Source organism: Lepisma saccharinum, chromosome 23, assembly GCF_977018435.1.
Source record: "Lepisma saccharinum chromosome 23, izLepSacc3.1, whole genome shotgun sequence".
Classification (NCBI taxonomy): Eukaryota; Metazoa; Arthropoda; class Insecta; order Zygentoma; family Lepismatidae; genus Lepisma; species Lepisma saccharinum.
Window position 1 is genome coordinate 47,011,450 of NC_139251.1, and position 27,794 is coordinate 47,039,243.

General features: G+C 38.8%; 1 protein-coding gene across 4 annotated transcripts in view; it reads right to left on the reverse strand.

Moving 5' to 3' along the window:
* Positions 1 to 27,794, reverse strand: part of sbm (L-type amino acid transporter sobremesa) — a 199,233-nt gene that overhangs the window by 113,731 nt on the left and 57,708 nt on the right. For 2 of the 4 annotated variants that reach the window (XM_083110004.1, XM_083110007.1), the window contains exon 2: positions 12,142 to 12,336. In XM_083110004.1, coding sequence (XP_082966130.1) covers positions 12,142 to 12,336 — 195 coding nt within the window. Of the gene's footprint in view, positions 1 to 12,141; positions 12,337 to 19,091; positions 19,183 to 21,337; positions 21,686 to 27,794 lie in introns of those variants that run through there. The other 2 variants (XM_083110005.1, XM_083110003.1) reach the window with 2 other exon arrangements.

The window sequence follows — 27,794 nt, forward strand, 5'->3', positions numbered from 1 at the left end:
ATCCATCTCATAAAAATAGAGTCCAGGATTATTTGCTAAATAACTGTGACGTTTGCGAAATTACAAATATTACTCTACATTACTTTGATCCTCAGGTCCCCTAACTTGTTAATAAACCCGAAAAAAATGGGTGGGTCAAGCGCCCCCCCCTTGCCCCTGCGAAGTTACGCCTATACCACAGGGTATCGAACCCGGGACCCCTTGCATTTTACCGGAATGTCTCTGATGTTTAACTCAAGGGAATCGGATATCTTCGTTTTCATTTCGGTCGCAGCAATGAGTTCTTTACTTTACATATCTACTTGCCTAGATTGAAGTTATGTCCAATTTCTTTAAGTAAGCGTAAAAGAGGGCTTCTTACAGTACTCTATTTGAGCAAAAACAAGATTATAATCTGGGTGCACACCCCTACAAGTAATTCTGCCGGCGCCCATACTTATGGGTCCCATGAAGTGTAATAAACAGAGTTAGGATTTTTAGGGGAAATTTCATTGGGAAAAAGGAAGGGAAAAGGTGCTAAAATAAGACCCAAAAAGGGGCAAAAAAGGTGCTAATTGGGGAAAAAAAGGTGCTGATAATTATACTATTTATTAAAACTTTCTTTCCTATTTTATTAGTCTAAGCTATTCACTCGAAGGTGTGTACACATCACACACATAGGTTGTGTTACAGTTATTCACCAGAGTCAGGAAAAAACACAAAGATGTTGTATCTTACAACATTAAGCATTTCTAATTTTTAAAAGTGAGTTTGTTTCTTTTTTGGAGATAAAATATCTTTATATAAGCTGAAGCTTCTCTCTACATCCACAGAAACAAGTGGGGCAAACTTAGTATTCACTCGGAATGGCAACTCTGTGGAAGTGGCAAATTCCAAACCATGCTGATTCTTGTCAACACTAGCCTCAAGTTTGTCTCTGGCAAAACTATCTAACTGCCCCCTCACAGTAGTAAAGATATCCCATTGTTTTTCCTTTTCAGGTACTTGTAGGAATGTACACAAAATAATTATTTTTCCCCTTTCTTGTCTGGGAGGAGAAGTTGCTGTGCCTTGGAAATTGCACCTGCGTCGATTGAATACAGGGAAAGCACAAACTCCTTAATTTTTTTAAAATTTTCACACAGAAATGCAGCACACTCAATCCATGATCCCCAGCGAGTAATGATGGGGAAATGTGGCAGGGGCAGGCTGTTAGTTTCTCTGTAGGGAAGAATGCGACTCGGGGCCTGAAGGAGTATTATCTTCAGATCAGATATTAACTCATTTACAATGTTGTATTCGTTCCTAATAGATTCAGAAACCCTGTGAAGGGCATGAGCCAAACAGGTTACATGCTTTAACTTAGGGAACAAGGGCTCCAATTGGTTAAATGCCGAAAGCATGTAGGGAGCCTGGTCAGTAACTACAACAACAACTTTTTCGAACTAAATTCCACCGGGCCATAGTTTTTGACAGAAATCCATAAATGACTGCATCACTGTACTGGCATTGGTTGTCTGCAACTCATACATGTTTAGTAACATGGGCTTAACTTCCTCCCTCACCTGTCAGAGGAAAAACCAAAATGTTCAAAACATATCGTTGCATTGAGTCTGTCGTCTCATCCAGAATGACAGCTATATCGCAATCTGACACTTTCACCTTAATTTTACGAACAGTTTCTTCATACACAGGTTCAATATAGCTTTTCCTTAACGTACTCTCATCGGGAACTGACAACCGTGTGTACATTTCAAGGAACCCTTTCAAGGCCGGATGGTTCACCTTGTTAAGTGAACACAAGTGAACATTAAATTCCTTTAAATTTTGGTTCTTGGAAGAACACTGCTCAAATGCATTGCGTAAGAGAGGCTGCCGAGATTTACTTCCTTGCAGATTCTTGTTCGTTTGATGCTTAGAGCTGGAAATATGTTGTTGGATGCGATCTCTCTGGTGTTTTTCATCTAATGTGATTCCCGTATCACAAACCGTGCATCGAATAACAGTTCCATCACTTTCTATGAACTCGTGCTTAAATTCTTGAGCCAGACTGAGAAATCGGGGTCTGGGCACTTTCGGCACGGTAAAGTACATGCACTAACAGGATCTAAGAGAGTGAAAAAGCAGGTAAGGAATTTACATCCACAAACAATATCTGTCCACTGCGCACGCATGAAACGCGAAACCCACCGCTTCAGAAACACATTGTTGCTTCACTGCTTCTTCCTTCTATCTTAAAAAAAATAACGGTGATCTGGTGCATATCAGTAGCGGTCTTTCCATTGTTGATTTCAAATAGGCAACAATCAAGCACAGTTTAAATACATTCAATTTCAGTTAACAATGTGAAAACATCTTAAAGAGAAAAAGTGTCGCGAAAAAAAATAATTCAATGATTTGCTGAGGAAATATATTTAACACCACCAGTAAAAGGACACAAAAAGGGGAGGAAAAGTGATTAAGAACACGAAAAAGGGGGAAAATGGATAAATGTCCCAGAAAAGGGAGGGAAGGGGAAAGGTTATCAAAAAAGGGGGAAAAAGGTGCTGGAAAATTAGCTCCATTCTCACGTTGAGGCAACATTTCACACACTGAGTCCTTCCAGAGAGGTCTCACTTTCACTACGAAAAAAAGGTGCGCACCTAAAAATCCTAACTCTGGTAATAAAGGTGGGTCCCGGGCTGAAAAAGGTTGAGAACTACTGGCTTAGAAGGATCGAGAAATAAATGCTCACCGTTTATAAACAGATGAAGATATTGTTATGATATTCATTTTACAAGATACAGAAACTCTCAGAGTTTGTACAGCAATAGTGAATACACATGCTTGCGCATGCGCGCCAGTGTGTAATGCGGGAACAAGCCTGGCTGTATTCAGTAGAGCAACAGACACGCGACGAATGTGGACCGTTTAGATGTCTGCAGGACAACTCAAGGCGCACACATCGAGTTGCATTGGCCATTTTCCTAAAAAGGTGGGCTAATAAACCATTTACACTTCAAATTATCAATTATTTCTCGCTGCATACACACATGCACAAATATTATATATATATATATATATATATATATATATATATATATATATATATATATATATATATATATATTTATCGGTGTGTGTGTGTGTGTCAAATGGTAAGTGTAACATGCAACAAAGACAGAGGTCCAGGTTTCTAACCCTGGCTCTTGGGAAAAGCATGAGTATCACTCAGAGGCGTCTCGTGAACGCATGCGGTGCATGCTGCGCATGCGTCAATTGTGGGAAAAGGGACAGCTTGCTCTGCGACGACATTAATGAGCATTTCTACATTCTAATTTCTTCATATAGGAGAAGTATTTATTTTACACGAGAGTGCTGAACTAAGCTTATATTACACTTCTTGGATCTGAAGTGAAAGAAAGTAATAATTCCTTTCCCACAATTGATGCATGCGTAACTTCAGATCTGGTATCACTGTGTTTCGCCAATCATCCATTCCAACATTCATCCTCGTTGTCGTGATTAACCCAATGGATAGGAACGCGACGTGTCTAATTAGTGACTTAGACAGGACGTCTAAGACAGGCTGATCGTCAATTTCGTTACCATGGTAATGCATTTACAGATCCTTAATTGATTCCTTTTAGCAACAGGATATCTCTGACCACGCATTTCAATATGGCGTACATTAACACTGCGACAACGAAAATTGAAAATTTGCGTATCACCGTGACCCTCTCCTTCTAGCCAGGAGTCCCGGGTTCGAATTCCGGCCTGGGCATGGGTGTTATTTGAGTGTCCCTTCGACATATCATCAATCATCCTCGTCTTCGCGATTAGCCACAGTGGCAGAAAAGCGAAGTAAAATAAACCAAATCAATCATTTCTCCCCTAGCTTTGCATAGCTTTTGTAAGATCCGTCTTGAGAAGATCCAATCCACAATGTAAATGCCAATAAGGAACTTCACCAGCGTTCGTGAATTCAGGAGCCTTTAATACAAAGCTTCATTTCTCGTCTGCAGGAGAAAGGGGGTGGGGACTCCGCAAATTGATTGAGGCGGAAATTGATGTTACCAGAACGTTTCCAATACCAGCGCCTCCTGTGGAGATGCTCCGAAACGTGATCTATGACTCTGTCTCTCGCTGCGGAAGACCAGGTGGCGCTGAGATCAGGTGGAGATGCTATCTTCAGCGTGCAATAACTTAAAGAGAACGAGCCACAAGCTTCAAAAGGAAATGACATTTCGATACCCGGTGGAGGCACATGGCACAGCGGTTCGGATTCCACTTTGAACCGTAGGTCCAGTCCCGATTAGCCTTTCTGGACTTAAAACAACAATTACATCAACGCATGAGTGTTTCAAGTCTAGTTACACTCTGTACCCGGAATCTGTGAAGCAGCGCCGCGCATGACGGTGGAGAAAAGGAGAGAGTGGATGAAAAAAATGCATTGCGGGCTGTTGCAAGCTGAAGCTGGTAGCTTCGGCCGCATTTTTTCCCTGGGGAGGAGAATATATCTCTCTCCTTTTGCCTCTCTCTCTCTCTTCTTTCAATTTATGTTTCTCTTTCCTTCTCTCTATTTCTCTTTCTCTTTTCTCTCTTTCTCTGTCTACTTTTCACTCTCTCTCTACTTTTCTTCTCTCCCTCTTTCTTTCTCTATTTTTATTTTATTTTTTCTTTCCTTCTCTCTGTATTTTTCTTTCTTTCACTCTTTCTATTTCTTTCTTTCACTCTTTCTATTTCTTTCTTTCACTCTTTCTATTTCTTTCTTTCACTCTTTCTATTTCTCTTTCTATTTCTTTCACTCTATTTCTCTTTCTTTCTCTCTATTTTTCTCTTTCCCCTCTATACTTTTTTTCTCTTTCCCCTCTATACTTTTTTTCTCTTTCCCCTCTATACTTTTTTTCTCTTTCCCCTCTATACTTTTTTCTCTTTCCCCTCTATACTTTTTTCTCTTTCCCCTCTATACTTTTTTTCTCTTTCCCCTCTATACTTTTTTTCTCTTTCCCCTCTATACTTTTTTTCTCTTTCCCCTCTATACTTTTTTCTCTTTCCCCTCTATACTTTTTTTCTCTTTCCCCTCTATACTTTTTTTCTCTTTCCCCTCTATACTTTTTTTCTCTTTCCCCTCTATACTTTTTTCTCTTTCCCCTCTATACTTTTTTCTTTCCCCTCTATACTTTTTTCTCTTTCCCCTCTATACTTTTTTCTCTTTCCCCTCTATACTTTTTTTCTCTTTCCCCTCTATACTTTTTTTCTCTTTCCCCTCTATACTTTTTTTCTCTTTCCCCTCTATACTTTTTTCTCTTTCCCCTCTATACTTTTTTCTCTTTCCCCTCTATACTTTTTTCTCTTTCCCCTCTATACTTTTTTCTCTTTCCCCTCTATACTTTTTTTCTCTTTCCCCTCTATACTTTTTTTCTCTTTCCCCTCTATACTTTTTTTCTCTTTCCCCTCTATACTTTTTTCTCTTTCCCCTCTATACTTTTTTTCTCTTTCCCCTCTATACTTTTTTTCTCTTTCCCCTCTATACTTTTTTTCTCTTTCCCCTCTATACTTTTTTTCTCTTTCCCCTCTATACTTTTTTTCTCTTTCCCCTCTATACTTTTTCTCTTTCCCCTCTATACTTTTTTCTCTTTCCCCTCTATACTTTTTTCTCTTTCCCCTCTATACTTTTTTCTCTTTCCCCTCTATACTTTCTTTCTCTTTCCCCTCTATACTTTCTTTCTCTTTCCCCTCCATACTTTCTTTCTCTTTCCCTCTATACATTTTTCTCTTTCCCCTCTATACTTTTTTTCTCTTTCCCCTCTATACTTGTTTTCTCTTTTCCTCTTATTTTTCTCTTTTCCTCTTATTTTTCTCTTTCTCTATTTCTCTCTATTTTTTCTCTATTTCTTCTCTCTATTTCTTCTCTCTCTAACCTTTGTTTTTGTTTCTCTCACTCTCTATCTTTCTACTTCTGTTTCTTTCTCTTACTGTCTATTTATTTCTCCTCCTCTTTCTTTCTTGCATTCTCTCCTCCACTAGAAAGAAAGACAGAGAAGGAATAGAGAGAGAGAGATAAATTCTCCTGCTCCTTGAAAGTTCAAGAACAAAGCGCAAATAATGCAATCGGAATGAAGCTCCTCCATCCTGCTGTTCACACATAACGAGAGTGCATTGCGTCATTTCAAGCAGTACAAGACAAACAACACGCCTTCATTTCTCTCAAGAGCTGCACAGAGAAGAAAGACGAGAGCCTTTAGGCTAAATGGAGAGCAATGAAACTTAGTACTCTCTCTATCTCTCTCTGCACGTGAACTTCAAACGTTTTCCTCATGCATTTCAAAGTGTTCACTTTAATAGGATACTCCATCTTTTTCCTCCTCACTTTCGAGGAAATTGTCAAACTTTGTTTTAAGTCCACTTTATGCACAGGTAGGCTAATCGGGACTGGACCTGCAGTTTAAATTAACAAAACAAGTTTGGTTTTAGCTTTTTTAAAACAAAAAATGTAGGCTTTACTAAATTTGGTAATACTAAGCAAATGTGCACGATTACTAAAATTTGGTTTTAGTGAACAATCATTTGTTAGTAGCCCATTAAATTATATTTGCTTATTCCAAACAAATGTTTCTCTTATATGTGCATGTGCCTCCACCGGTTATCGATCGCGGGACCCCTTATTTACAAGGCTACGGCGATACCATTAGGCCATCGATAAGGACCTTCATTAAGGGGAAATTAACATGCATTCTGGGTCAATCGTTCGTATGTATATACCGGGTTATCAATTTGGGTATGGATAAAATAAAACATTAATAGAAACGTAAATATGATAGTAGGAAAATTTTTGTGTTGGTGTTTTCGTGCGTGAAACATGGGAGTTTTGCTGTAGTGTGTTGGCAACAATGAAGCTTGAACTGATTCGTTATTGTTAAAATTTTCTTGACCAACATTTCAATCGTCGTTGGTGTGGCCGTGGGGGACCAATTGCTTGGCCTCCCAACTCCCCAGATTTAACCCCTCCAGATTTCTTGGTCTGGGGTTTCGTTAAAGACACTGTCTATTCACAGAAATCCACAGACATTGATCATTTGAAACTCAAAATCACACAGGCTTTCGACAGAATCACCCCAGAGATGTTACACTAGACGTGAAATGAATTGAATCACCGTTATGAGTTGTGCAGAGTTTGCAATGGAGGCCATGTAGAAAACTGAAAACTATACCAAACTGTTAGTAGTGTATAAAAATAAAAACTCCCACCTTTCAGTCTTTTGTATACAATATTTCAGGTAATTACATTTGACCAAACAAATTTCACATCAATTTTATTTTATCCATACCCAAACGGATCACCCTGTATAATACACTAAAAATATAATAGCTTGCAATTGAGAACGCAATAAATTATAGTTATGTGACACTTGTTATAGGAATTATTTTTAGTGTTAATACAAATAGTGTTCGAATTGAGTAAAGTCAAGAACGAGCCTCGGAACAGACTTTCATATTCAGAGAATTTTTCTTACAAGTTATGATAAGAGAAATGTGATGTTGTAAAGTACATCATTAAAACACTTACTTGTAGCAATAAGTACAGGATTATCACGTTTCCAACATGTTTCCCACTTATTTTGGCAAAGAGAACTGCTTGACTTTTCCAGGAAATTTTAAAATAAATTTCAAGGCACAAGTGCAATTGCTATTCTACAGAATGTAGTTTATTAAACACTGTTCAAAATAAATGGATGGGATTATTATACTGAGTGTACACAAAGTGTCTGACACATTTCAATTACTAATAATTCAGACACTAATGAAGATACAAATAAACTGGTGGCAGTGATAAGATAAACTCAGAAAGTTGTGTGTCCTGTATCAGTACACTTCCATATGTACTTCTCCTCTTGTCCCACGGACAATATCAAGGCGATAATCAATTTCTTCCCACGGGTCAGCATGCCGACATTCACGGTGGCTATCGCGTTGTTTATTCTGCTTTCAGTTCATATGTTCATCACTTTTGCCATATGTACAATGTCTGCCACATATCCCCACAGGAAAAATAATCCAATGGGGTTGTGTCGGGGCCAAGGAATCGGATCCCTAAGTCCAATTTATCTTCCCGGAAAGCGTTCCTTCAAACGACGACGAAAGTGACGAAGAACATTACAAAAGTGATGAACTGAAAGCCAGAATAAATAACACAATAGCCACATGCTGACCCAAACGTTGGAAGAAACCTATTATGGTCTTGATATTCTCCGTGGGACATAGAAGTGTACTCATACAGGACATGAAACTTTTTCACTTTATCTATCAATCATTGGCACCAGTCTATTTGTATGTTCATTAGTTTCTAATTTATTAATAATTAAAATGTATCAGGGACTTTGTGTACACCCTGCACTGTAATAGCAGTTTTTGCAAGTAAAAAAAACACTTGATTTTTTAAGCATTTTCAAACTTTTATCACTTTTTTCTCATAGGTTGATTTTTCCTGACGTTTCCCAGAACTTCCAGATAGATTTTATTTATGCAAGTATTATCCTGCTGAAAAACAGCTGGCTGACCTTAGTACAGCAGTACGTATACATGTAAATACAAAAAAGTCATAAATCTATAATACAAGATTGAATTATAAAGATGTGACTGTACAAAAGAAATACTAAATACAATAAGAGGTACAATAAAATATGAATGATATTTACATTAAAGTATATATGATAAGTCATTAAAATAGGCCTGATGAATGATTAAAATACAATTGTTCCTTAGGCTCGTTGGAAATCATTATAACTACTGACTATGGAGTTTAGAAACTCAATATATTTATAATCTGTAGATGTTGTCAATAACGACCCTTTTGTGCGTACTCGATACGGCGTAACTCGTATAGATATTCTCGATAAAAGCGTAGGGACAGAGTAGTAACCTTCTAAAATTTTCTCAACGAATTTTATATCGTTTCTGTTTCTTCTAGCTGAAAGGTATTCAACTTTTAACTTGTTCAATAGGTTGTCATAACTATAAAATAATTTAAACATTTTAAATCTAAAATATAAATAGGAAAGAAATTTCTTTTGTATATTCTCAATGATGTCACATTTTCCAACACCACAGGAAAAATTCCATGTCACAGAAGAGTCATTCCATGCGAAATCAACACAGCCTTTGACCTGACCATCTCCGATTTTCATGAAAATTTGGGGAATTGAAACTATGCATGGAACTTAGTAACTATGGAAATTTTTAGTTTCGTGCGTCTTGTAATTGTTAAATTATTCAAGGTCAAATTAGCATAAATTGCCTTTTTTGAGCCCGCTTGGCTATTCTAAATCTGCTGTAACTCCGCCCCTATTTTGCCTAGGAAGCTCAAATAAAGCTTATTGTACAGGGAATTGAACAAGCTTTCCAGTGATATATAACAAGCCTACCTTTGGATAAAAATATAATTTTGTCACGTGACCTTGACCTTTCACCTTGAATATCTCAAAACATGTCATCACCAAAAGTCGTGAAAAAAATATATTTGGTCCCTCATTCCATACTCTAAAACATATCAAAAAATCATTCTGGGACTGCAGTGGGATCAGAAGATACAAAATAATATGTGTAACTATGTGACTGATAAAAGCCCGATTACATGAACTATCAAGAGTCAAATGTCCCTTAACACTCCCTACAAAATGTGAAGGAGTTATCCTGGGTATAATTGGTCATGAAAGAAATAGGTTAGGCACAGGGAGATCCCTAGCCGTGTGTGTCAAGCGCAGATCCGGCATATTGTTGACCGCCATATTGAATTCAACGCAAAAATTTCAAAGGAAAGGGGGTGATGTGATATATCAAATGAGGCTAGAATTTCACGAGAAATGAAGTGAAAAGGATTTTCCAACGTATCTTACGCCAGCAAAAAGTTATACACATATCTTTCACTTACGATATATGCACATTATAATGTTGTCAATGTTCCTGTGAGCACACTCGTTGACGTATCTCACACTCGCATAGAACATTTGGCAATGTAGCATGTGCAACAACATCGCAAGCAGCAACTATGCCTTCTCTCAGATGGTCAATATCAGGGACTTTTAGTGCATGCACCATTCTCTTCAAATGTTTCTGAAGGTAAAAGTCCTCCTAAGATGTTAGATCTGGGGAATGTGCAGGCCTTTTAATAGATCCCCGTGTGCCCATCTACCTAGAAAATTACCATGAAGAAATTGCGAAAATGTCTACATAGTGTGGTCACACTCTGTCCTGTTTCAAAACTCTCGAAAAGTGCCATATCCCGTAAGCAAGGGTGAAAAAACCTGTTCACTTAACAAATCCAAGACGCCCTCACCATTTAAGGTTCCGTTGTTGAATATTGACCAACCATTTCCGTTCGACATACATCATACCACATAATTAGCTTACCAGCAACAACCATTCGACTGAGCAAATCACAGGTATTGCATATTATTTTTATTAATTTAACGTGAACATAAAAATTTGCCTCGTCACTGAACAATTTTTCATTCCAAAGGAAGCGTCACGTAATTGTTTGAGATACTTTTCCCAATATTCTTCACTATTCAACTATTTGGTGAATGTAGCTGATTAAAATCATATGCAATGGTGCGTATACTTCTTTCTCTCCCAAGATGTCAGCGGGATCTCGATGAGTTCCTAACACGTTAGGAGCATTCCAATGCTTTGTTTTTAACACCTCGAAAAGGAGAAAATGGTTACAAGCATGCAGTAATAAATTTTTGCTGGTTAAATATATGTTGGATAAACCTTCGTCACTTCATTTCTCGTGAAATTCTAGCCTGATTTGATATATCACATCACCCCCTTTCCTTTGAAATTTTTGCGTTGAATTCAATATGGCGGTCAACAATATGACGGACCTGCGCTTGATACACACGGCTAGGGATCTTCCCTGTGCCTAACCTATTTCTTTCATGACCAATTATACCCAGGATAACTCCTTCACATTTTGTAGGGAGTGTTAAGGGACATTTGACTCTTGATAGTTCATGTAATCGGGCTTTTATCAGTCACATAGTTACACATATTATTTTGTATCTTCTGATCCCACTGCAGTCCCAGAATGATTTTTTGATATGTTTTAGAGTATGGTATGAGGGACCAAATATATTTTTTTCACGATTTTTGGTGATGACATGTTTTGAGATATTCAAGGTGAAAGGTCAAGGTCACGTGACAAAATTATATTTTTATCCAAAGGTAGGCTTGTTATATATCACTGGAAAGCTTGTTCAATTCCCTGTACAATAAGTTTTATTTGAGCTTCCTAGGCGAAATGGGGGCGGAGTTACAGCACATTTAGTATACCTAAGCGGGCTCAAAAAAGGCAATTTCTGCAAATTTTGACCTTGAATAATTTAACAATTACAAGACGCACGAGACTAAAAATTTTCATAGTTACTAAGTTCTATGCATAGTTTCAACTCCCCAAATTTCATGGAAATCGGAGATGGTCAGGTTAAAAATTGCACATATCTGTGTTGATTTGGCATGGAATGACTCAGAACTGAATTCCAGAATGGGTCTGACAAATGCCATATACATAACTAAGAAAAGGTGGAGGTTGTTCAGATCTTGCCATTTGTTTATGACCCAACCTGTCAGTTTTCTACTTGTTGACACCATATGATTAAGATGCACCTTAAAGCTAAGTTTCCTGTCAAGAAAAAAACCCAAGATCCTTAACATCTTCTACAAGACTAAGATTCACATTGTCTATGTTATAATTGTAGCAGGAGTGCTGTCTCTTCCGTGAGATCATTGCAACTGACTTAGACAAGTTGATAGAAAGTTGATTATGATCTAACCACTTCTGAATTGCATTAATGTCCGTTTGTAGTTTATAACGGTCATTCACATCATTAATCTCTGCATACAGCTTAAAGTCATCAGCATAAAAAAGACATTTCGAATACTTTACATCTTCTATATCATTTAGAAATAAAATAAACAAAAGGGGACCCAGGGGTATACCCTGCTAGTGGTATTTTGGAAATCAAAGGCAATACCTTCCGACTTCACAGCTTTTTCTCACTTTCATTTGAGTCGACCTCGCGTAATGCGAAATTATAAACATAGTAAAAAGAGTCAAATACCCTGAATACACAATTCGAACACCGATTACGAGCACATGACGTAATAAGGGAAGAAACTTACCAATCATCGTGCCGACAATTAAAGCCACCCCACTGAAGAGTCCCACCCGTCTCTTGAGGTGAAAAGAGTCATCCTCAGTTGAGTCCGTCCCCTCCAGCTTGTCTCCCGCTGGGAGGGGCCCGTCAGACTCCTCGCACGCACTGGCGTATTCCGATTCCCCGCGCCACTGGATTCCATCTTTGGAGACATGATTTCCTGAAAGGAAGAGAAATCGCAAAACATTAGCTTACTCGAACTTCTTAATACGTTCCAATCAAAGTCAAATACTAGGAAGATATTTTTGGTGGGCCACACATATACACGCACACAGGGCTGGATAATAGGACAGATACTCAAGGGTGCCCGCACGGAGGGGCCAGAGGGGGGGGGGGCACCCTGAGATTTCTGGAAAAAGTTAATGTAATTCGAAAGTGAAATAGTAGCGATATTTTACAACAAAAAGTATTGTTTTCTGCAACTTACAGGCCGAAAGTTACAGCAACTATTATTATTATTATTGTTTTTAAGTAGGATTACATTTAAGCTTAGTCTATTTTACATTGATTATAATAAATAGATAATTATCTAACTATAAAAAACAGCTTTTTGTTCTACATGAATTAATATGTTAAGTTTACAGTTAGGCAAATTGTATATAGATATACAAAATATGGAAATTACAAATGTATGTAATTTAAAGAAACAGTAGTAGTATTAGTAATAATAATAATAATAATAACAACCAATAATAATAATAATAATATACTCTGCACCCCTGCGGGGGCCCTTGCAGATACTGTAGGTGTACGCCACTTAGAAGAGGTAAAATTGTCTTGCGAGATTGTGGCGCTTTATTTTTGCTCTAAAGCGTTAATTTTCAGTGCTGCTATAGATATGGAATTTCGCGAAATGGCACTGAAAATTATCAACTTAACAACTTGCCTGTTCTGATGATTAAGCCGAATCAAGCCATACATATAGATCACTCCAATTATTCTAACTACTACACATACGGAGATAAAATTTACTGGACTGAAACCTCTACACAATATGCTGTACCGAAAGTAATGCAAATGTATGTGAGTGTGTGTTGTACAGGGTGATTCAGAATTCCTATTGCACACTTTTAGGGGATTTAGTAGATCAAGTTTTGATAAGGAACCCATGTCCGGAAACGTACCGTTTTGGTACTAGTATGACAAGATCACATAATTTCACATCTACCGCTTTACCTACGTCACTACAAGAGCTGCTAAAGGTGGATAGGTCGCGTTGGACCAACTCCTTGGCCACCACGATCGCCGGATGTAACTCTTGACTCTTGAAGAGTCTTGTTTATGAGACTCCTGTAGTGTCGGAGGAAGACCTGGTTGCACGAGTTCTGGTTGCAGCAGACACGATTCAGCACACACCAGGTATTTTTGAGTGTGTATATGCAAACATCCTTCGGAGGTACGCTGTTTGCAGCGAACTTCAGGGTCGCCATGTACGTTTCCGGACATGGGTTCCTTATTATCAAAACTTGATCTACTAAGTCCCCTCTACAACCCCTAGAAGTGTGTAATAGGAATTCTGAATCACTCTGTATACTGACTGGCATAGGTCGTGCAAATTGTACACGTTGGTAGAGTAGCACTTCCTCTGTAGTAGTGTTCTCAACCGCCGGGCCGCGAGAGGTTCACCAGCGATAAGAGATAATCCTTTCTCGCCACTGCTGGTGAGAATTGAAAGCCACTGAGAGGTGAGTGTAGCCTGTGCAGCCTCCACATTTGAATTTCAAAGGTTGGGTCTTTCTCCAGTTAGGGCCAGAAGGTTGAAACGACTTGCAGCAAGGCGCGGATACACGGGAACCGATCGCCCTTCCCAACTGCCAGGTTTTTGGATAGATTATTATTCCTAATATTTTTGAAGTCTGAATTGTTCTGTCTTTTATCACCAACTTTAACAAGCTCGGGAATTAATTTTAAGGTTTCATTTAAGTCCACATTATACTCAGATAGGCTAATCGGGACTGGACCTATAGCTTAAATTTGAATGTGAACCACTGCATTTTGCACAAATTGGGATTGAACCCGAGACCACTTAATTTCTTCTTTGTTTATTAACTTTACTTCTCATATCTGATTGTTCAGTTCACCGCGGCAATGAAAGGAAGCATCTATTCCAGCCCTGGACACCTATTTTCGCAAAACAATACTCTAATCTCCAGAACATATAAGTCAGTTTGGTTCCTGTTTACAGTACGATATAATGTTTATGTAAAACAGTGCAAGTGAAGGTTACAAATGATTCTCGACTGAAATTCGCCCCTCCCAACTGCAACTTCTGGATCCGCCACTGCTTGCATCTAAAATTAATTAAATGATATTGGACAGAGGAAACTAAAATATTCCACTACATCCAGTCGTTGTCATCTAATTTAAACCAAATTTTATATTTGTCAACAAGCCTAGACATAATAGAACCATGATTATTGCATAATTTATTTAATATTAAATTTCAAGGGTGCATACTAATTAACGTAGAAAATTGTAAATAATCGGAAACCAATGCCAAAGTAAATTTGTTGGGATCGAGGCATCGGTTTTAAAAAACAATTTACCGGTCCGCAGGATCAGGAAGGTGGCAGTGGTGGCGATTCGGGGGGCGGCGAGGGGGGCAGTTCCCCCCCCCCCCACTTTTCGCCAGTTTTGCCCCCGCACTATGGTAAACGTAATATACAAAGGGAAATATACTGTCCTTGCACTTCCCGCGTTTTGGAACCCAACCGCCGCCACTGGCTGCTGGTAAATATTGGATTCCAAGCAGAAGCAACGCGTCGTCATTGAGTTCTTGATGAAGGGTCCATAGGCCACAGAATGTTTACGGGGATGACACATTGAGAAGAGCAATGTGCATAGATGGATCAATAAGGGGAAACTAGCATTGAAGACCCACCACGCAGTGGAGGACAAACCGCGACACGAATTGTCAGCGAGTGGACGAATTGATTCTCCCGGACAGACGAGTCACAATCCGTGAGCTTGATGCACAACTGGTCTGTGGACACAATGACATACAGAAGATGGTGAAACACTTAGGGAATCTGAAGGTGCAAAGGCGTACCCAGAGCCTCTGATTAAGGGGGGGCAAAAGCCTTGATGTAAGTTCAGTCGGAAAAAGAAAAACATCATTCCATCTTACTGATTTATCGTATTGATGAGTACTAAACAGAGGCGTATGTAGTGTATGTCCGACCCACCGAAAATCATTCTATTGGAAGAATTCCAGCTCCCGTGGCACAAAAGGTCTCTGTTCGCCTCCCCATTAATTTTCCTTCTCTGTGGTTCAAACTAATTTACATATAAACATGATACCGTACAGCAGATTCAAAACAACTACACACAATTTATTCATTTCCAATCTGTGACCAATTTATTCTGCGACCACATAGGTGTAACACAGCAAAGGCTAACGAATAAAATGGGCGAGTCTTAAAAACAAGTAATTTGCTGGAGATCGAAGTGAGATTGTTCAATTACATTGGAAATAAACCCACAGTAGTTGCTCAAAACTTTCGTCGCCTTGAAAATACTTTTTTAAAGAGAATAATATTGTTTAGTAACGGTAATAAGATTTCTCTGCACTAAATTTCTAAGTGGGAGTACTAGGAGGGGCAACTGCAACCCTGTGCGCATGCCAATGGCTGACAACCTGACACACGATACGATTGAGGGAAGGGTGGAAATCAACTCCGATCTGCTGGAAACGTTTTAAGCTAATGGAGACACGTTTTCTCAATCTGGTGACAGGGATGAAACGTGGTCGTATCTTTATGATCCACAGACGATGAATCAGTCCCTGGAATGGCGTCACACATTTTCTTCAAAGCCTACGAAGACTAAACAAGTGGATACACCTTAATATTTTCAAAGAGGATTAAAAAATTGGATTCAACGCTGACGTAAATGGATGGAGAACATGTTGAGTAATACCTTTGTAAAGAGAAAGAGTTGCTCTACCAACAACTGACGCCAGTTTATATATATAAAAAGTATGCATTACTTTCGGTACAGTCCTCGTATTAATGATCGCAATCTATGAGAGTGAAACGCAAGAAAGCGTTGGTGAACCGACTTCCGTGGCGAAGTGGTTAGCACAAGACGCTACAGAGTCAGGGTTTCAATATTATAATCGCTGAGGTTCAACTTAGCAGCCCAAACATTGTACAATCTTAATAGTTATAGTTAAATTGTTACTATTTATTTACAACAAAATTAATAAATACTTTTGAAATATAACCAATAAAATGTTCTGCCTAAACTACTTGGATCTGAATATTGGCTTGGTGTACCTAAAAAGAGGAGTGTTTAACGCGTTTAATAAAAATTTTGTACTAATTGTATAACCAATGAAACATCTCATAATTGGTCAAAACGCTGCATTGGTTGAAAACGCTATGAAAGTTATATTAATACCACACACGCGCGAGCACAAAAACTTGTTATAACAATATCATTCAAACATTTAACTGCATTGTTTTAACCTATTTTGAGATGTTTCATTGGTTATACAGTTAGTACAAAATTTTTACTAAACGCGTTAAACACTCCCCTTATATAGGTCATGAACGTCAGTACAATGTATATACCAGATTCTGGCATTTTACAAATGCATTAGTGCGAAATGTCTCACGAGAACATAACTTACCAGTATCAGTTAAAATACCATCACTTTTTTTCACACGTAACATTAGCTTTGAGTAATGCAATGATTAGGCGTGAGAAATGCATATCCAGTTGCGCCTTTTTTGTTTCTTGTCGATGTCATTAAGTGACATGACGCATTTGCTTGTTGGGTTATAATGGATGGGAATTTCTGGACTGCGACAGCTGCAAGCTCAGCCATGTAATATGATATAGCTAATAGCAGTATCAGTGTGAAAACGCATTCTGAGATGGCACAACATTCAGATTTATCTACTAAGATTCGCATATGCGATAACAGAATTCTCTTTCTTGTCCACGGTATCAAGATGAAGGAAACACTTTTCGAATTCATGCTATACTAACTAACTCACTAACCTTCCTAAACCCGAAGGTTTATGGCTGCAGCAATACAAGCCTTCCATTTGTCCCTATCCTGAGCAAGATTACAGCGCCTTGAATAACGTAGTGCGGAAAACGACCCATGAAACTGGTTCCCGAGACGGATGACATGACAACATAGATGGCAGTGCGATCAGTACGGCTGCTAATTTTCTTATGAAAGTAATGCGGCTTAGTTAGTTTTTGGAATATATTGTGTAGGCGCTGTAGCAAGATTTATCCACTCTATTCCATCTCAACGTTATCCCTCCATCTTCGTCTTGACCTTCCTACTGGCCTCTTACCATCAGGTTTCCCAACAAGAATCCTATAAACTCCTCTTTCCTCTCCCATTCGTGCCACATGGCCTGCCCACCTAAGTCTTCTTGATTTAATTATTCTAAATAATATCTGGGCAGGAATACAAATTGTGCAGTTCTAAATTATGTAACCTTCTCCACTCACCTGTCTCCTCATCCCTTTTATGTCCAAATATTTTTCTAAGGATTTTATTTTCAAATACTCTTCATTTATGTTCCTCTTTTAATGTAAGGAACCAAGTTTCACAGCCATATAATACTACAGGCAAAATTACTGTTTTTATTTTTTGATGCTACATACATTTGTTAGATCAGCTCATTGTGGGCAGTGACGTGCTCAATTAACAGACATGTTATTTTCCTAGTGTTAGCATCATTCGCTCTTTTAGTTTTCTTTTTTGTTTCTTTTTCGATGTGCTTTACCTCAGATACTGAGTCAACATCGAAAATGGGGGCCTCCCCGAAGGCGCAGTGGTAGCGTCGTCGCCTTGTAATCAAGGGATCCCGAGTTCGATACCCGGTGGAGGCACACACTGGTTCGGATCCCACTTTAAACTGTAGGTCCAGTCCCGATTAGCCTTACTGTGCATAAAGTGGACTTAAAACACCAACTCAATCAATCAAAACATCGAAAATGGTTGGTTGGTGTTTTAAGTCCACTTTATGCACAGTAAGGCTAATCGGGACTGGACCTACAGTTTAAAGTGGGATCCGAACCAGTGTGTGCCTCCACCGGGTATCGAACTCGGGATCCCTTGATTACAAGGCGACGACGCTACCACTTTGCCATCGGGAGGTCCAAAACACCGAAAATGGTAAGCTCCCTTGCTAACGCCAAAGACAAAAACCCTAACCATTCAGATACGTACCGTATGTGAAAGAGCAAGAAAGAACTCCGTTTATGAAAGAGACAGGGAAAAGAATTAGACACGTAAATATTCAGTTAATGAGTCGGCACAGGATGCTGTTTGAGTGGAGCAGGAGCAAGAGGATTTTCGGAAAGGTGGGGAGGGGGGCAAGTATATTTCTTTTAGTAGTCAGACATCATTTTGTTCTTTTCTTTAGAAATTCTGAGTGCAAAGGAGGGGGATTATGACCCCACCAACCCCCCTTGGGCACGCCACTGAGCAGGAGCCTCCCACCGTTCCTGCTGTTGAGCTATCCTACAAAACAACTAAATGTTCACTTTTTTAACGCGATAGCCGGCAAGTGCTTGAAAATCACGAACTGTTCGCCCTGACAAAAATATCTGGATCGGCTTTCACAATTAGACCGAACCCTTAATAGGAATTAAGCATTTATTTCGTTTCCTTTCCAACGGACGCTACTGCGAGCGTAACAATCGATCTGACGGTGCAGAAACACGCGACCAGACGCTACGTGGGAGTGCAATACGGTTCCGGTGCGCCGACACTTTTTTTTTCTATTTTTTTTTGCGAATCCCGACGGAAGCTTTTTGCAGATGGCGCTCGATGCAACAACATCTTACCGGCATCGGGCGGGCGAATTTCCAGCGAAACCTTTCGAAACACGACGCACACACGCACCACACTGGACACAGCACACACACACACTGGAAGCTCACCTTCTTCCTTAAACTGATTCTGCTGGATTGCAGACTGTGCCGACCTGTTACAGAGAAGAAACTGCAACTTTCCTTTCATCCTCCACCTCGGCCGGGTTGGAACTGATCCCCGCCACGAGCGGGGCTAAATATATGGAAGGACTAAATTCGTTCGCTTGCGCAGGCGAATCAGTGTTGCCAACCTCCTGATTAGGAAAAGCGCCGATTAAACTCAAATTATGCTAAATGCGACTAAATTTGCTGAGATACATCGGCATCGGTTCTGCCCTAGTAGTAATACTAGTATTATTTATATTATCATTATATAATTATTTTTCGGATGACTTATGTTTTAAGTTCAATTTAAGCATCTATTTTGAGAGGAGTTATGAACGTGTGTTATTGTTTATTTACAGCAGTTGAACAATCTTTGGAATTTCCCCGATTAAATTGATTACTATGGTTTAACCAACGAAATGAGTTCAAAATAGCGCTTGAAAAGTTTTGAGAACATTGGACGACCAGAAAGGTTTGTTTTATTTGTGACCCAAATTTCTACCGATTCCCTTCAATAAGATGTTCCTCTTGACCTAAGAAAGGAAGAATAAATAAAATATTAAAAGAATAGGGTTGAGGAGGGTGTGGCTGCAATAAACACTAACTAACTTTCTAGCCTTCTTAAACCGAAGGTTCATGGCTGCAGCAACACAGACCTTCAATCTGTCCCTATCTTCAGCAAGATCTATAATCTCTTTTCCATCCCTACCGATTTCCTTTAATTCTATCTCAACGTTGTCCCTCCATCTTCGTCTTGGCCTTCCTACAGGTCTTTTACCATCAGGTTTCCCAACAAGAATCCTGTAAACTCCTCTTTCCTCTCCCATTCGTGCAACATGGCCTGCCCACCTAAGTCTTCTTGATTTAATTATTATAATAATATCTGTAGATGAATACAAATTATGTAACCTTCTCCACTCACCTGTCTCCTCATCCCTTTTAGGTCCAAATATTTTCCTAAGGATCATATTTTCAAATATTCTCAATTTATGTTCCTCTTTCAATGTAAGGGACCAAGTTTCACACTCATATAATACTACAGGCAAAATTACTGTTTTGTATACTTTTAGTTTCTTAGATATTAAACGAAAGATCAAATAATTATATTTTTCCATAATATATTCCTTGGAATTCAATTTATCTGTCTTCCAGGGACGCGCATTTGCAGATGATGCTACATTTTACCATTATGTCAAACGCAGTCAACAAAGTTCAAATTATGCTGGGTTTAGCACCACTGAGCCGAATACAGCCGACGGCCGGCACGCACTCGATCGAGCATCTCTCCGAGCGATCGCAGCAGGCAGAACCTTTTCTCGCTTATTTAGCGAGTCTTCGTGACAAGTACAGAGCAAATACAGTGAATGAATCGTACGTAAAACCGCGCGTCACGTTTTGACCAGGACACACTCATTCTTTCCCAGTCGCCACGTCGGTTTCTCGCAAAGCATCTATTTGTCTCGTTTTGTAAAATGAAATTATGTTGTCAAATGCCAGAGATTGAAAGAGAGAGAAATCCAGAGGTAGAAAAAGAGAAAGACATATTGAGAGGGAGAAGAAAGGTGATATTGAGTGAGAAGGACAGGGGCAGTGAGAGTAAGAAAAAAGAGGAGAGGTACAGAGAAAGTAAAGGATGACAAAGAAAAGGTGAAGAGAGAGATGGAGAGAGAATATAAGAAAGAAACATGGGTAGAGAGTGAGACACACAGAGTAAGAAGATAGATACAAAGGCACACAGAAGAAAATATAATAAGTAGGGCTCGAAGTTGAAGACCTATAAATTGCCAAAAAAGACATAAAAAGACCTAAAAATATCAAAAAAAGGACCTAAAAACGAAAAAAAGCACGTATAAATGTGATCCAAATTAATTAATAACTTCAGTCTGAATTACATATTTACTGAATAAAAAATAAACTCTCGTGGTATGAAACACACAGTGCGAAAAAACTATCTGAATGAAATTCATCTTCTTTCAGTCCAAAAATGTTTCTCTCTCGTTTCAGGGATAATTCAAATATATTTCTTTCTTTTTTTTGTTTCTTTACTACAGAAAGGATGCTTAAGAGGTGATGAACTGATGATGATTCGAATTGAGAATGGACGGTAAAAACGTAATCGAAAGAAGGTGAAGTTGCAAAAATAGAGCCGTTAAGACCTTAAAAAAGGACCAATAAGCCGAAAAAGGCAAAAAAGAACAAATAAAACTCACCTTTTTCTGGCCTACAATGACCCAAAATGAACATATATTATGTTGGGCCTTGTCTTCGGACACTAGGGGGAAAAAAAGGATTTTTCCTCAACTTCCGAGCCTTAATAATAAGAGATAGGAGAGAAATAAGAGTGAAACAGTGGGAAAGAGAAAGAGATATAGGTAGCGAGAGAGAGAGATTGAGAAAGAAACATGGTTAGAGAGGGAGAAAGAAGAGTTAGACGAGAAAGACAGGCAGAAAGACAGTGAGTACAACATAGTGGGAAAGAGAGAGACACGTGGATAGTGAGAGATAGAGGAAGTAAGAAGAGAAAGGAACAAAAATAGAGTGAGGGAGAAAGGAGACGGTGATATGACAGGAGGAAAAAGAGGGAGAAAAAGTATAAGAGAGATAAAAGAGACAGAAAGGAGTGTTAGATGAAAGTGTGCAGGGAGCGAGAGACCGAGAAAAAATGGAGAGGCAGAGAATGATACAGGAAGGCACAGAACAATTGACTTGATAGAAATGTTTATAAAACTCATCTCTTTATTAAACTTCCTCATGAAATATTTCAAATAAGGCAAAATATTGTTACAGGAAATCATAAACAAGCCATAAGGTGTTTCAGTAACATTGACGACTTCATGATACAAGTAACATAGAAGTTTATGTTCCATCGTGTTAAAAGTAATCACTGTTGGATTAAAAATTAGGGATACCAGAGTTTGAACTCTAATTAAAAATTAACCAGTACACCTACATAAAAACAAATTACATCAACATTTAGCTTATTCAATTCTGCGTTAAGCTATGGTAACCAATTTCTGTTAATAGTTTGCCTTCGATTTTTTATCGTCGTGAGAAAAGAAAAGCCGATGTTTTGGTGTTTCCCAGGCGACCGCGCTCTCTGAAATTCTATAAATAAAAAACTTGTGGTCCGATCGTGATGAAACTTGAATACAGTGCAGGTAGAAGGATTTTAAACACAATTTTCAAAACTTTTAAATCGACCAAGAAAGGGCTCTCATCAATTTTGTGAAACAACTCTTTCTTATTATTGGGTTGTCCGACAAATACGATCTTGATCTTGTTTTGGAGCTCCTTGCAGCTGTTATTAAAACCCATTATCATTGTCAATTCACACTGCGAAACAATTTAGCAGTGCGGTCTAAGGCGTCAAGCTTTGGGCTCGGGCTGTGGGACGCACGTAGGTTCGAGTCTTCTGAGGGAAGTGGAACAACTTTTCCTGACATTTCAGCCTGTGTATGGGACCGGTAGCTACCCACAAGTGAGGTAATTGGGGAGCTACGAATGAGTAGCGTTACCCAGTCATGGAACCCTATAACAACGACTGCTGGTTTGTCGAGCTGACCTCACGTCACCCCGTAACTGGTCATATGATCTCCCACCTCGGCAGGTGGGGTGGGAGTGAGGCCATCACGGGCTGTTACACAACGGGTTATTATTATTACCGGGCCTTTCAAAAATGTTGATATCATTTCGTAATCTAATAACGTTAGCTCGTGCAAATGATCTGAAAATTTAACAGTATGCGTAGAAATACCTCAAAAGTCAATGCGTAATGTGGTATGAAGACAACTTTTATATACATCTTGTTTTTAGTGATAAGGCCACATTCCACACGAATGGCAAAGTCAATGTTCACATTTGGGGCGAAGAAAATCCGCATGACACACTCCAGCAAAGTGGCTGTCTCCTGGGCCATCTCCAAGAATCATCTTCAAGGTCCGTTTTTCTTTGCGGGAAAAGTGACCGGCAATGATTTGCAAATGCTTCGGACCTGGCTCATGAGTATACTCATTGCAAACGAACATGAACACCTCATTTTCCAACAGGACGGGGCACCACCTCACTGGAAGCTTACTGTGCGGGCGTATCTCAACGAGACACTGCCAGGACGATGGATCGGGCGTGCTAGTGATGCAGATAATGTGCTTTTGAAATGGCCGCCACGGTCACCAGACCTGATCCCTTCTAATTTTTCTCTGGGGTTATGTGAAGGGCCTCCCCACTCTTCCTACAAGCTTATACGACGCACGCTTTTAGAAGCGATATCGGGCGGGACCACGCAGAGGGTGTGCGTGGCGACCAGCCAATGGCAGTAGTGCAACGTTGTACAGTTAGGAGACTGCGGCGCGGAAGTTAAAAGCAGTGTTCTGTATTTTTCTTGCGCGCAAGACGTTTTCATAAAATTCGCCACATTAAGGTTTATCATAAGATGGGGAAATACATTTTGAACCTGACTGTCCAAGTCCCATGAATTTCGGTCGCCGACAGCCGGAGTTATCGTTCCTTGAAGAAACAAGGGAAACATCCATCACCTTTCATTTCCTTTCGCCTGTATTTTTCGTTGCCACCGTGTTGACGCAGCTGAGTTGTTGTGTCTAGGGAAAACAGTGGGTGTTGAACTCGCCTCGATATAAACTATGACCCTTCATTGTTCTGGGCTTTCTCGAACAATGAAAGTCTGAGTCAGTTTGAGTTCAGCGTTTTCGTAGCAAGGCCGGTGTAAAATTATTTGCTTATCGTTCACTCGTGCGCCAGAAAGAACAGTTTGTGAAAAGATTAAATACAGCCCTTTCGTGCAATAGTGTGTGTTCCGTGTTTTCTTTTTATTTTAAATAATGTCACTCTCAAAACCTAGCACCAAGGGTGCAAAATCTAATCATTAACCTCCAAGAGAGTGACTCAGAAATGAGTGAAATCAGTTACACGGAGACCGAGGAAGACGACGAGAGCTTCTTTCAGGTATGGGTTTCTCGCATATGCTCAGTGATATGATATTATAATCCTGTGTAGAAATATTCACTATATTATTTCACTGTACTCATTCATACTGTGTATGCATTACACATAAATAGTTAAATATTGGAAACAGCGAATTCTCTGTCTTTCCCTTCCGCTTGCAGTTAATTTGGCAACAGCGCAGTAGCACTGGCTGGGTATTGGCCGAATTCATGTTTCTTCTAAAAGCGTGCGCCGTATAGAGGAACTCCAGCAGAGAATCGAATCACTGTCGGTCGCACTTGAGACTTACCACAGACATGCTGCAGCGTGTTTCACAGGAGCTGGACTACCGACTTGACGTGTGCGCATATTTAACACTTGTGAACAATCATTTGTGACATCCACATACCTTTGAATTTCTTATTCAAATTCTTATGCATAAATCTTATTGAGTTGAGGATTACACCTGTGTAGTTTCTTTTACCTTTACTATGTAGTTACTGAGATATTTACATGTGCAATGATATCAAATTCTTTGAAACACACTGTATTATATTTTTATATATTTCGAGACGAAACCAAGCCCTTAGCATGCAATGTTAATTGTACATCGTCCATTGTTTAGCGATTCTAACTATACTTATTCTAACACTACATTTCGAGAGAGACCCTCTTCGTCTTCAAGTGAACAAATTTCTTTTACCGGTGGTGGGGATCGAACCTACGACACATCTGTGATTTGAAGAACAATTCCAAAGATTTAGGCACACTGCTACTTATGATAATAGGCATAAAATATTTACTTTTCGTCAATTGTATCTAATTCTTTTTTTCTCTTATTCAATAAATATTCATTTTTTTTATTTGACATAAATTGCCTTGCCAGAGCGGTTGCTTTTATACAAAATTTGGCGATCTTAACTACACGTAAGTTAGATAACGAATAGGTGCTGTTAAGTCTATATTCTTTTACCATTTTTTACCTATTCATGTAATGATAACACAATATTAATTGATTCACACATGTAATTGTTCTATTATTACTATTACTATATTATTATTGTTCTTCTTAACAGACACTTAGTCGGACCCCTCCCTATATATTTTTAGATACGTGCCTTCCTACAATGCAATATCACATCGTGTGTGGGGCCTCCCCGATGGTGCAGTGGTAGCGTCGTCGCCTTGTAATCAAGGGGTCCCTGGTTCGGATCCCACTTTAAACTGTAGGTCCAGTCCTCATTAGCCTTATTGTGCATAAAGTGGACTTAAAACACCAAATCAATCAATCATAATCCTGTGTACGCTAGGATCAGGATACAACTACATTCGGATAGCTGTCGAAATAAACTTTCTTCTCTCCAAAATTATAAAAGCAGCCCTGGTATATTGCCTCCTCCTAGCGAACCGCGTCTAGCGTCTTGACTAACGTTCATTTTCAGCCACAAAACTTGCACGTAGAGTGAGTGACCTTGAACCCAGCGCTGTAAAGCACAAGAATGTCACCATAAGGACACTGAAGGTTACGAAGCCGAGTGGATTCCATCCAGGGGTATCTCACCTATGCTCAAGGATTTCTGCAGTCTGTCCTGTTGCCACATAACGAAGAAGTAGGCAACTTCGTTAATCTTTCCCCCGCCCGGGAATAAGAATTGTCTCCAGCTGTACCTTGCAGACCGACCTTCGAAACTGCGCCAAGCTACGTGCAAGCCAAAACATTTTTTCTGCCCCTTGCACCATGTTCGTTCTTCACGGTGATCGTAAGAAGCATATGCCAATGCGAAACCGCGCGCACAATAAAACAAGCATGGCACAGGTGTAAAGCAGTCCGTTTGTCGCTGATGAGAAGTAAACAGTTCGAAGTGGTGGACTTAGATTGGACCAGTTTCCACGATTCCGCTTCAAATGCTCTGCAGAATTCCAAAACAAACTGACCAGCCGTATGCAGTTCTTCACCTCACCCTATTCCGCATTTGCTTTGGGATCCAATAATATCACTGCACGATTCTAAACCTTTCTGCCAATGCACAGCAAGTGCCATTCAAAATTTAAGAGCATTTTTAAGAGCCAAGTTTGAATTAATTAAAATAATTATAATTAATAATAGGATTAAATAAACTATTAAAATTAATTAATATTATATTTTACTACATGAATAGGTAAAAAGACTGTATAAGAATATTGATATAACAGCACGTATTCATTATCTAGCTTACGTATAGCTAAGGTCGGCAAAATTCGTAAGAAAACAACTGCCCTGTCAAATAGATAAAGAATTCATTATTTATTGAATATCAAAAATGTCAGATCCAGTTGATAAAAAGTAAAGTTCCTAGTAATATTTTATGCATAGCTATTATTATAAGTAGTAATAGATTTTGCATAAATCTTCTTTGGTACTGTCATTCAAAGTCGTATGATTCCAATATAAACCTTGCCTTTCAATAACTTCGACGGAAATAAGTTAAATAATTCTCGATTAAATAACAAGTAAATTTTCATTATTTAATTTTAGTAACTTTATTATTTCATTTTAGTACTTATAAAATCTTTCGGGGGGTCCGGACCCCTCCTAATTAAGTTCTTGTTCATCGCCATTACTAAACACACAATAGTGCTGCTGGGAAACATTGGACAGAACCCCCAAAGCTCTAAACAATTCATCTGAATGAGAAGTATAATTGCATCGGTGTCACGAACAACTTTGTATCCAAGAAACAAATGCAAGTGCTTACCACAGTGAAGAATGTCAAGAAAGTCCAGGAAAAGTAAAGAAATCAACAGGTAGGTCAAGAAAGTCAAGAAATTTTGCATTTGGTCAAAAAGTTTTGCTATTTTTCACAGTATAGTGAATTTACATTGTTACATACATACTTGTACTGGGATTTGATAAAAAATAGAATATTTAGAAATCTAAAATTGTATTGAGTTGTGGTTAAGATTTGCTCACTTTGTTTCTTAATAATTACATTCTTGTATGCGTGACGTTTTGTACAAATATTAAATAAAGTAATGTGGCCATTCCCCATCCAGGATGAAGTCTGAAGCATTAATTTTTGCATGCATTAATAATTAAAGCAAGTCTAAATCTCTTGTTAAGCTTCAGTTTTCAGCTTAACCGACATTGTAGTAAGGTTTTTTCATTGAATAAAAATATTTTCTTAATTTCCAACTATGCCTAAGTAAGGGGTAAATGTTACCCTCAGTCCTATTGCATTCTCATATAGCCTACGTTTTTCCTCAAACAAGAAACTCGTCCATCTATGCATAAAACATATAACTACCCTATTCTAAAAGACAAAAAAACCTGTTTTCTCCAATTTAATGTCTCTCTCGGCAACCCTCTTGGTTCGTGTGATCAATTCAATTACCTATACGGCCAGGTGGAAAGGGGGGGGGGGTGCAGATTTACATAAGCTTCGTACCTATTTTCCCGACAGTCAAATTTCGTCTCAGTAGTGATAACATTACTGTTAGTAATAAACAATAAATCGAAAACAGATTATCTTATGTGTAAATCAATTACTATTATTTAACTGCCCTTCAAAAACAATTTCTTTTAAAGTAGTCACGGGCTATTTCTTTGTTTTAGTTAGCCTCGTACCTAAATTATAAAATAATTGTTTATATTCTTTCTATTCAAAATTATTACTGTCCAGTTTCATATTCTAAATTTGCTTACATTCTATCTATACAATGGTGATTTATATTACATATTTTAAGATATTT